Genomic DNA, 11,977 nt, shown 5'->3' with positions numbered 1-11,977 from the left:
TCATAACAATAGCCTGCAGTGTGGACCACAGCAATGAGTTCACTACATTCAAATGAAAAAACAAGAACAGAAAAATGCCATTTAGCCCTTTTAGTTTGTTCTACCGTTCAATTAGATCACTGTTGATCTCCATTATAACTGCATTTACCTGCCTTGGCTCTATAACTGTGAATTTCCCAGTCTGACATATTTATCCACTTCAATTTTAAAATTTTCCGTTGATTATTTTTTTGGGGGAGTAAGAGATTTTCAGGTTTTCGGTACCTAGTATGAAGAAATGCTTCTTAATTTTACACCTGAATGTTGTGGTACTAATTAAAGTTATTGTTTTGGACTCTTCTCCACCACACCCAACCTCCTCTCTACCACACCCAACCTCCAATAGAGGATGTGGTTTTTCCTTATTTATCATGCCAACACCTATAATTAACACAATCATCTCAACTATATTATTAATTAAACTCCCATACTCAAGGGAATAAAGGGCTCACCTATGCAATCATTCCTCATAATTATAATTTTTCATCCTAATATTATTTTGGTGATTCTGCCTTGTGGTCTCTCCAAGGTTAGTATACACTTCCTGAAGCATATTGCTCAGAATTGAACTTAATAGTCTAAATGGAGTCTAATCAGATTTTCACATGTATGTAAAATAACTTCTACTATTTAAAAGTTCAGACCTTGAGAAAGAGGTCAGTATTTTAATAGAGTTTTTCATTATTTTGTCTAGCTATCCTCATCTTCACAGGAGACCACTAAACCTCACTGTTGCTCTGCACTTCCTGATTGCTCACGATGGTTAAACTACTCTGATCTATCATTCTTGACTTTGCGACATAAATTTCATAACAATTGCCTGTGATGTGGACCACAGTAATGAATTCATTACATTCAAATCAGAAAGCAAGAACAAAAATAAGCCATTTAGCCCCTTCAGTCTGATGTGTCATTCAATTAGATCATTGCTGATCTCCATCATAACTGCATCTACCTGCCTTGGCTCTATGGCTGCAAACATCCCAGTCCAACATATTTATCCATTTCAGTTTTGAAAGTTTCTATTGGTCTGTTTTTTGGGGGGCAAAAAAAAAGAGATTTTCAGGTGGGATGATTTCCTAAGTTTCCCACATTGAACTTCACCCCTCACAGCACTGACTAGTCACATAATCTACAAATTTAGGCGGCACAGTGGTTAGCACTGCTACCTCACAGCGCCAGGGACCCGGGTTTGATTCCAGCCTCGGGCGACTGTCTGTGTGGAGTTTGCACATTCTCTCCGTGTCTGAGTGGTTTTCCTCCAGGTGCTCCGGTTTCCTCCCACAGTCCAAAGATGTGCAGGTTAGGTGGATTGGCCATGCTAAACTGCCCGTAGTGTTCAGGGAGGTGTAGATTAGGTGGGTTATAGGGGGATGGGTTTGGGTGGGATGCTCCAAGGTTCGGTGTGGACTTGTTGGGCCGAAGGGCCTGTTTCCACACTGTAGGGATTCTATGATTCTATTCTATGAAATGGCATTTTGCAGAGATTGCTGATGCTTCATTTTTGAACAGACCTAAAATCTGAGAGACAGATTTTGCTTATAGGTAATTAAGAAATATGGGACACATATATGAAAGTGGAACTGAAATCAAAGATCAGCAATGATTGTATTCAATGGCAAAGCAGAATCAATTCCTGTTTTCATATGTTATGTTGTAAGTTTCTGTCCCCACTAAAACCAATTATCTTAGACAGCAGGTTCTATATTTTCAAAATGACTTTGAAAGAATATCATAAAAAGCTGACCCTTCAGTACAGACACCTGGAGGAAATCACTTGGCAAGTGGAATACAAAACTTGTTGCACTACTCTACCTCCTACACCCTAAATAATAGCCTAACCCTATATATAGTGCCACCAATTCCAATTGTTCCAATATTAGATAACACTCACATTTCAGTAGGAATAAAAATACAGCAGAAATTATAAGGCATAAAGAAATAAACACTAAATATTGTTGTCGTGGAATGTCTCTGAGCTTCATGATTATTAGATTTTGAAGACTTACCAAGTGCCTGTTTCAAATTTGTGATTCACTCTTTCTGGATTGGTAAACCTGTGATCTAAACAGAGCAAAGTGTTATAAATTCAATTCATTCACATTAAAACAAAGAGAAGTCTGCTGAGCTGATGTTGCCTTACTGTGGGGTTCAGCTACAATGGTTAATATAATGTCACTTGAAGTCATAATATCTGAAACACCAAACTGGAAGGAGTCTGATCTATCTTCAAGGTGTAGATCTGCAGAAACTATCAAGGAAAGAAGTGCTTAAAAATAATGGTCTAACAGTATCATAACAGTGCAATGTAGGATTAGACATCTGAAGAACTGATTGCAAATTTTATAAGATCTATCCATGACACAAACCATGAATTTACTGCTAAATTGGATGACATGGGAAAGATGCAAATTTATGTCAACCTCGAACACAAGCAGCCCCATCTAGGGTCATAGGGACATACATCCTTCGGCCCAATTCGTTCATACCAGCCAGGTTTCCTAAACTGAACTAGTCCCATTTGCCAGCATTTGGCCCATATCGCTCTAAATCCTTCCTATCCATGTACCCATCCAAATTTCTTTTAAATGGTGTAATGGTACAGGCAGGTACCATTTCCTCTGGCAGCTCATTCCACATACACACCATCCTCTGTGTGAAAAAGTTGCCACTCAGGTCCATCTTAAATCTTTCCCCTCTCAGCGGAGGTGGGAGAGGTGGGCACGATAGCATCATTTAAGATGTATCTAGACAGATACATGAATGGGCAGGGAGCAGAGGGATACAGATCCTTGGAAAATAGGGGACAGGTTTAGATAGAGGATCTGGATCGGTGCAGACTTGGAGGGCTGAAGGGCCTGTTCCTGTGCGGTAATTTTCTTTGTTCTTCTCTCATCTTAAACCTATGCCCTCAAGTTTTGGACTCCCCTGCCCAGGGAAAAAGACCTTGGCTATTCACCTTATCTATGCCTCTCATGATTTTACCAACCTCTATAAGGTCACCCCTCAGTCTCCAACCCTCCAGGGAAAAAAGTCTCAGCTTCTCCAACCTCTTCTTATAACTCAAACCCTCCAGTCTCAGTAACATCCTCGCAAATCTTTTTTGCACCCTTTCCAGTTTAATAACATCCTTTCTACAACAGGGTGACCAGCATTGAGTGCAATATACCAAATGTGGCCGGACCAATGTCTTGTACAGCTGTAACACGGTGTCCCAACTCCTGCACTCAATGCTCTGCTCCTTCTACGCACACTACTTGAAGATACGGTTGTACTGTCAGAATTGCAATGAACTTTTACATTTTTTTTCCTATTAATGACTTCTGTCATTAATTTAGGTCCCATGGTACGGTGACTTATAAACCATTTCACTTCATTTTTTTTGTAATAATGCCCTGACAGTAAATTGTTATTCTATTCTATTAATTGGTACTGAGCATTCAGGCTGGAAAGGTACCAGGTTTTATCTTCAACCTGTTTTGTATTAGTGCAGGCAGTGAAGTTTGTAGTATAGTCATAAAGGACTTAAGGAACCTGAGCTAATACAAAAGTATCAGTTAGGATTCCTGCTCAAAATACTATAGAGTGATTCTCACTGCACATGCTTGGACTATAGGAATGAGCAGCACTGAAAGCAACTAACATCTTTCTGTTCTGAGGAAGGGTCCCTGGACCCGAAACATTAACTTTGATTTCTCCTCACAAATGCTGCCAGACCTGCTGAGTTTTTCCAGCAACTTCTGTTTTTGTTTCTAACATCTTTCTTGTTTGCTGGCAACCCACAGTTAATGTTCGCAAATTAACACCTACTACAATGAGGTAACAGGAATCTGTCCACATTATGATACCATTATTGGAGTATATCACAACTTCTGCAGAGAGGGAAAGGGGGTAATAAGACAGAATATTTGGGGGTGGGGAACAGTGAAATGTATTGCACTGTCAAAAGATCATGACTATCCTATAATTGCCCTTAAAACGAGTCCACTCTTTGATCAAGTCTTTGACATTATTTTACCCTACGTGGAGGCAGAAAACCAATATTTTGTATTTTACATAATGCACAATTGATCCTATTGTGTATTAGTATCAGTGCCCTATACTTAACGAACAATGTGGGTGCCATTAAGCTTTGACAAAGATAAAATATTCTTCATTACTTTGAGCACAATTTCTCGCAATGAAAATATACTGACACTTGCACTCAAATGCATCATGGAGATCACCCACCTCAGGGAAATTTTGTTATTTCTTGTTTAAAAAACTCCTTTACTGAAGTAAATTCAATTTGGAGTATCACAGAAAAGAACTGGATCCCTGATTCTGATTAGTAAAATGTAACAGCATAATTAAGGAGTATCTGCTAAAATTTGTTAACTTACAAACTTGAGACATTTGCTTGAAGCATCCAGAAAAATGCATACATTTTTGTTTAAGCAGCAATAAACTGATACATTTTAAATAATCAGGTCAGGACTGAATGTGAACTTAATCAAGGGGGCAATAGGTTGAAAAATCTTATGAATATCAATGTAAGGTTAAGGTACCCCATTATCTCGAAACATTTAAGACATACTTATTGGAGGGAAATTTTTTTTCAATCAACTGTTTTAGGCTTTCTTACAAAAGTTCATTCTGTAGTGAGGTGATTGAACAGCTAAAGGGTTAACTACAAAATACCTGTTTAAATCATTAACATGAAAACATATCCAAGTGAAAAATTATGTGCCACCCAAATATCTCCACTGCATCCTTGGGTGGTAGAAAGAAAAACAAATTCTACTTTGGATCATTAGAGACTTTCAAAACCAATGTTAAATTCCAAGTGGCTAATTTAATGAAGAATTGCACTGCATGATATGGTATTGAGCTATGTAAACAAGATCCGCTAGACATTTCAAACCAATCTGATCAGAGATGTTATTACACACTTCTGGAGCAACTAGGACTTGAACCTGGGTCTCCTGACTCAGAGGTAGGGAAACTGCCACCACAATAACCCTATTAGTGCACCACATTTGTTCCAGTTTAATAGGGCTCAGCTATGGTGAACACATATGACAGCATTACCTCTGGCTGAGTAGCTTAACAGGCAATATCCTTGTTCTAGATGCAGTGACACCTAGTTTTTGAAAAATGGATATACTGACCTTAAATGAGGACATGATTAGGCTCTCACAATCAAAGCAACTTGCTGAAACTTGAGTGCCTTGGCTCGTACTCAATACAACTGTAATCTTGCAAAGAATTTACTGAACCTCAAATTTGGTTTGTCATTTGTGAAATGATTTCCTAGTATGACTAGTTGACTTCAGAAAAGAAAAAGGTTGTGTGAACCTAAGCCAGTGACTTTAATTGGGAGATTTGACTGTGCATCATTGGCTATCTTTGTCTGGGTATCACCACGACGTTCACAGTAAGGGTGACTGGGTACAATCAGCAATGAGAACTATAGCTGATTTGTAACCTCTCTAGCTAAGAAACACCAAGAATAATAGCAGAAACTCTGGCTCATATCAGAAAATTCATCACATGTTGTGGCTCAAACTTATAGCAGCCTATGGTGATTTTGGAAGCCTTTAACCTGGACCACTGAAAAAATTCTCATCTGTCCAGTATTCATGTGCAAGACTAGACAATGAGTAGAAAGCCTTTTTTGATTATGGAAATATTAATCAGAACCACATTCTGTTTTCACCCAGTGTTAACACAAATACATTTTTAGCATAAGTCACTACAACAAGTCACTTGTATTTATATAGTGCCTTTAATGGAATAAAACCATTCCAAGGTATGACATCAAGCCAGACAAGGAGACATTAGATTAGATAGGCAAAGCTTTACAAAAAAGAAAAGTATAAGGAATGTCTTAAAGATGGCAAGTGAATGGTGAGCAACTTCAGAGCCTAGGATCTATAGTGAAGATACAGATACCAATTGTGGAAAAATTAAGGCCAAGGATGCCCAAAACACCAGAATTAGAGCACCTCACGGATTGCGGGAATGCAAGGGATTACAGAATTGGATCGGTACAGAGTGGGATAGGTCACTGGAGTGATCGGGACCAGATAGACCTCATTGACAATGAGGTTCTTGATTGTGGTTGTTAACCAAGCAGTAAAGCCTTGGCTGACCAATATAACTGGGAGATTAGAATCACCTCAGTTGAGGACTGACTCCAAGCTGGCTAGCCACAGCCAGTGTACTGCACGCTAGTAAACAAAGGGTGACTTGGTAACCATTCCTGGCCTTTGTGTAGTTATTTCAGTCTCAAAGGGGTTTGAAAAATAAGATTTATCTCTTTATAAAATAAGGAATTGCTCTGCTGGAAGCCAACATGGATCAGTGAGTACAAGGGTGAGTATGACTTAGTAAAAGTAGGGACATGGGTACATTTTGGTATTAGCCAGGGAGAAGGTAAAACGCTGGTCATGAGTGCAGTGGAGCTACTTTTGCTGATTTTTCTGATCTACACAAAGAATCTTTGGTCCAGTGCAGTCACCTCTCACTACATGCAATTGACTGGGGTCAATACAAGCTAGTACAGAGCATAAAATTAATTTGGTCAGGAGGACTTGGTGCTTCACTGCACCATGCATTTATATACAGCCATCATGGAATCTTTTGGGAATTCTAAATTAGCACTTTTTATTTGCTTGCTTATATGATAGATCTCTGTAAAACAATTAATGCCTCAGTGCTGAATTTGTAGGCAGAATTTGACAAGGCATGTTTTATAGCATTACCTCATCAAGCATCATCACACATTTCTAGTAATGTAGCATGTTGTCCTTGAGGAGAGGGTCACTTAAAACTTCATCAAGACTAAAAAATTAGAGTAAAGGCAGGAGGGGCTCTTGTTGTTTAGGGCAAGGTGGCTCACAAGATGACGGTTTTTTTCACAGTCATATCATCCACAGAATGATCACCTTTGTGTTGCTATACAGTTTACAAGAATGCATTTCTTAAGATCATAGAATGCAGGAACAGAAGTAAGCCATTGAGTCTTATCTGCCATTCAATGAGATCATGGCTGAGCTGACAGTCTGCAATTCCACTTTCCTACCTTATCCCCATAATGCTTGATTTCCTTGCTATTTAAATGTTTGTCCACTCAGCTTGAATATACTTTGACAAAGCCTCGTCAGCCCAGGCGAGGAATTTGACAAATTCACTATCCGCAGACAAAGAAATATGTCTTCATGTCTGTCTTAAATGGGTGACCCCTTACTCTGAGATTTTGACCTCTACTCCCAGACTCTCACAAAAAGAAACAACCACTCTACAACTGCCCTATCGAGTCCCCTAAGAAACTTCCATCATTCAATAAAGTCTTGTCTCATTCTCCTAAACACCAGTGAGAACAAGCCTAACCTACTCAAATTCACCTTATTAGAAAATCCCTCTATGCCTGGGATCAACCTAGTGAACCTTCTCTGGACTGCCTCCAATGCTGGTATATGTTTCCTTGGATAAGGGGACCAAAACTGTTCATTGAATTCCAGATCTGATCGGACTAGCTCCTTGTATAGTTTTAGCAAGACCTCCCTATTTTTATACCCGTTCCCTTTGAAATAATGGGCAACATTCTATTGGCCTATCCTATTACCTGCTGAAATTGCATGCTAGTTTATTTTTGTGATTTATGCACAAGAACACTCAAATCTCTTTGTGCTGTAGCTTTCTGCAGTCTTTCTCCAGTTAAATAATATTCAGCCCCTCTATTCTTCCTGTCAAACTACACACTCAACTCTCCCCACATTATATCACACTTAATTTTTGCCCATTCACTTAACCTATCTATATTCCTCTGTAGAGTCTGTATGTCATCCTCACTATTTGCCATCTTACCTATTTTTAAGCCATGCACAAACATGGCAATATTACATTCACTTCCCTCATGCAAGTCATGAATACATATTGTAAACAATTGTGGCCCTAGCACTGATTCCAATGACACTAGTTTTAGGTAGTCATTATGAAAACATCCCCTTTATCCCAGCTTTGTTTTCTATTATTTATAAATCCTCCATTGGTTCTAATATATTACCTCCAACATATGGGTTCTTATTAATTAGCCTAATGTGTGATAGTTTATAAACAAAGGCGTCCCATAAGGTAAGTGATACATGCGTTTTGCCAAACACCGTATCTCTTTAAATGGATTTGGTTTTCTGTGAAAACTGAATTTCACCGTGTCCAGCAGGTTGTTTTTTTTTCCCTGCACGGTATTATTGGGTGGCAAGTGTTCCACATTTCGTTTATGGCTTTGAAAGAGCCCTGCCGGGGAACTTCGGAGAAATTCACTTCCGCATGTGAAACACAAACCACCGCCTGCTGTGATGGGGGTGGGGTGGAAAGAGAGTATAAAAAATTGTAAAGGATACATTTGGACATAGCACGGAGATCGAGCTCCTGCAGAGCAGGCGCATCTGGGCAGCATTTCTTAAACTCTTTTTGCAAATCGAAGAAAGAATAGAAGCATTCTGGCAACACGACATTCTGTCAGAGGAAGCAAGAACGAAATGGAAATCACAACCCTTGGTTTATGAAATGTAATTCACAACAAAGACCGTATTCGTGTATTAGAAATGACAAGGAGAAGCAATTTCTAACACCAGCAGGGAGTACAGTAAAGTTATTTGGGACAATCGGCCGCAGTACATTAGTAAAAACACAATTTAAACATGGTGGTTAAACTGATCTTAAACACAGGTTTGATATCCGGTTTGACCCCATATCATCAGGCCAAAGTTGATAAATGTTATAATTTTCTTTGAAATAGACATTAGAATCATTTACTTTTTTGTATAAAAAGGACTCGTTTGTGAATGTGCAGACCTTGTTGGAAGCTTCAGGGTGGAAGACTTGGCGAATTAGTAGTTGGCTATCTGTACAAAGGCAGAAGGAAGTGCCCACTCCGATATTCAACTCAGTGCTCACAGATCGATTGAACTGCGTAAGAACAACAGATGATCAATATCAGCACTTGCCTGTGAGCTCCATATAATAAACGATCCATCAATGGAAGTCACACCCTGCTCCACATAAACCGTGAGAAACAAACGCCAAGCATGAAACTTCACCACCGCAATTTATATGTCCATAGAACCTTGAAGGTAATCCCAAAGTAGTCCACGAGAACATTATAAAACACAAATCATTATTGACAACTTCTGTTCATTAAAGGGGTGTTGCTTTTGATGTCTGCATATCTATGCATTAACCTTTATGCTCCTGTTTGAAACGTTATTACATTGATTAATGTGCTGAATCACTTCTGCTCAAATGATTTAATGTGAAGCAATGTTCAAAAACGGATTTCGATACATTGTATAATCAATCCTTTTATTTTTCGAATCTTGCCCTCCAAGTCTGTTCATTTTGCCGCGTTAAATTAAGTCGAGGGTCATCTTGCTACTAGGGCTAGCAGAAAGGGTCGGTTCAGTTTCTCGTGTGCTCCAAGGGATCTTGCACAGTGGTTTTACTGGGAGCCTGCAACACTGTTGTGCTGTTAATACTGTAGGCCGACAGTGCGATTCAGCTGTGTTGCGGGTTAGACAGGTCAGTACAAAAACATAGTTCAATAGATTCCAAATTTGTATCTATCCGCTCCATACATCTAACTATTCATCGCCGAACAGCATTCAGACGTAAACCTTAGTATTCAAAATAACCACGCACCACACTGCCTAAAAAACACATCATTAGTTTTAAAGAACATTTTATTCATTATCATGCGCCTTACTGAAATCATTTAAATAGTCAGTCATTCTCCAAACTCCTTAATGCGGTAATTAAACAGCTTGCATTTGTTTCTGCCGGATGGCAACTTAATATCTACGTCTTGTTCAGGAAAAAATCAGCAGAACTTAGAAGATCGAATTTATTGACAGCATTATTCGAGTTCAATCTACAGTCCGAATCAGCCGTTTTTTTAACCTTTACTTTCCACTAACAAAATATGAAGTTTCCCAAACTAAAACTATTTCAAAAGTAGAACGAAACAATTTCTCCTCCCCCTGCAAGTCGTACTGACATCAAAATAATAAAAATCGTCCAAGTGGCAAGGGGAAAGAAAAACAAGCCAAAACCAGCACCAGTGGCGAGTAGCGCGGATTCGGTCTGCCAATAGCACAAATTCGACGAAGCAGCGAAGGCGGTACAATCACCTGTTGAAGGACTTGTTCCAGACTTTCTGCCGTGGTCAGGTCTTGCACAGTGATGTTAGCGTGCTCCGGAGATTGCTCTGTGAGCTCCAAGTCATTCGGCTTTACAAATACTTTGTGCACTTCCCCCGCCTAGGGAAAATAAACACATACAAGAACAGATAAACCAAGACAGTTGTATTCACATTTCGGGACTGGGATGGGAGACCAGACATTCTCTCTCTCTGTCTGTAATAGTAACGATTTCTTTCTTTATTCCACAGCCCACAACTTTTCACAGCAGTACTAGTTATAAAATGGTTCCGTACCTCTTGATTGACCAAATCCACCACTTGCCACAACAGAAGCACCAACTCCTTCTCATCAGATCCCAGCTTTTTCCCATGTGCCCCCGCAGTTGCCCCAAATAAAACAACCAAATAATCAAGAGACGCCGTCATGCTCATGAGGAAAAGAGAGACACTAAACTCTAAACACCACTAAAACCCGAGAAGTGACCCTCAACGAAACGCTCCCCTCCCCCCAATAAAGCAGACAGGACGAAGCCACCCCACACCTACACCAGGACAACTACAACCAGATAAAATACAGCGGCCCGGGGGAGGGGAGGTCGCTGAAATTTTTTTTCGCTTGCGTGAGAATCCATGTAAATACGCTGCTCCACCTTCAACGGGCTCGTTTTGTTTTGCATTTACCTGCCCACAACCACGTGAGTTGAGAAACGTACCTGGCTCCGACACAACAGGAGCCATTGGCTGCGTTGCTGCAGGTACGTGGCATTATGACTGAACAGAATAGAACTGAAAAAACTGCGTTCAGTGGCAGACACTGGAAAGCCCACTTTGTTCCGTTTGCAAGGTGGGCAGGGAAATGATGCACCCCCGGGACGAGTTCATGCCATTTACCTGCAACACAAACTAATAGGTATTCAAATTAAAGATCCGCATTGAATTAAACATATATCCAAAAAAAGTTTCAGTTGTCAAAACTTGATCTGTTTTCGTTTCATCCCACCTAACAACTTTGAGAACACCGTTTCAAAAATTGAGAAGTTAGATCTTATCACGAGATCTAACCTGCTCGTTTATTGCATTAAGCCAAATTCCAGCGGGTTGATCGGAGCTGGATCAAGGTAAAGATTTGAGAACAGAAGGAATCCCAAGATCAAGGTGAATATGTATGTGACAGGCATTCCGGTCGGATGATGGAGGCTGGCGTGATCTTTTCTCACTGGATCCCGTGGGAAGGCGTGTCCACACCTTTAACTACAGTCTCAAGGTCAAGAGAAATACGGGTAGATTAGAGGTGGTCACAATCAGAGTCACAGGACAAGATGCGTGAATTCCCGATTGATACAACTGGCCGTGTTTTTTGTTAAATCCTGTTATCCCAACCGGAAGTATTCGAGAAAGGTGTTCATTTTAAATACCCAAATTTTGAAGTCGACGCCCTTATTTCCCGGAAATCAGTTCCAAAGTTTCTCGCTATCCATTCTATTTTGCTAAGAAATGAGAATCGTGGGCTCCGTGTTATTCAGTGTATTAATTCGCAAAATAGTTATAGTTGTTACAAGTTCAAAATGTTCTATGGGTGGTCAAACTGTGGGAATCGTTTAAAAGAATATTAAATCGGAACAAGGACTGAATTACGAAACCAGCTAAATTTTTAAAAAAAAATTCCATCTTCAATTTTGGGTTTCGGGTCTGGGAGTGGTGAATTAGTTATTTTGAACAGCAGACTCTTGAATGGCAACAATGGGTGGCGTTTCT

General features: G+C 39.8%; 1 protein-coding gene across 1 annotated transcript in view; it reads right to left on the bottom strand.

Moving 5' to 3' along the window:
- LOC125482974 (epithelial splicing regulatory protein 1-like) overlaps window positions 1-10,913 on the bottom strand; it is a 19,892-nt gene extending 8,979 nt beyond the window's left edge. The window contains exons 1-6 of the mRNA XM_048596153.1: window positions 10,517-10,913; window positions 10,212-10,340; window positions 8,881-8,994; window positions 8,427-8,541; window positions 2,183-2,281; window positions 2,049-2,103 (exon numbers count right to left, since the gene is read on the bottom strand). Of these exons, the coding sequence (XP_048452110.1) occupies window positions 2,049-2,103; window positions 2,183-2,281; window positions 8,427-8,541; window positions 8,881-8,994; window positions 10,212-10,340; window positions 10,517-10,654 (650 nt within the window). The 5' untranslated portion in view covers window positions 10,655-10,913. The remainder of the gene's footprint in view (window positions 1-2,048; window positions 2,104-2,182; window positions 2,282-8,426; window positions 8,542-8,880; window positions 8,995-10,211; window positions 10,341-10,516) is intronic.
- Between the last annotated feature and the right edge of the window lie 1,064 nt (window positions 10,914-11,977).

The sequence above is a fragment of the Rhincodon typus genome, chromosome 4 (assembly GCF_021869965.1).
Source record: "Rhincodon typus isolate 14 chromosome 4, sRhiTyp1.1, whole genome shotgun sequence".
Lineage (NCBI taxonomy): Eukaryota > Metazoa > Chordata > Chondrichthyes > Orectolobiformes > Rhincodontidae > Rhincodon > Rhincodon typus.
Note: the sequence above shows the minus strand (reverse complement) of the source record. Positions and strands in the feature narration are given on the sequence as shown.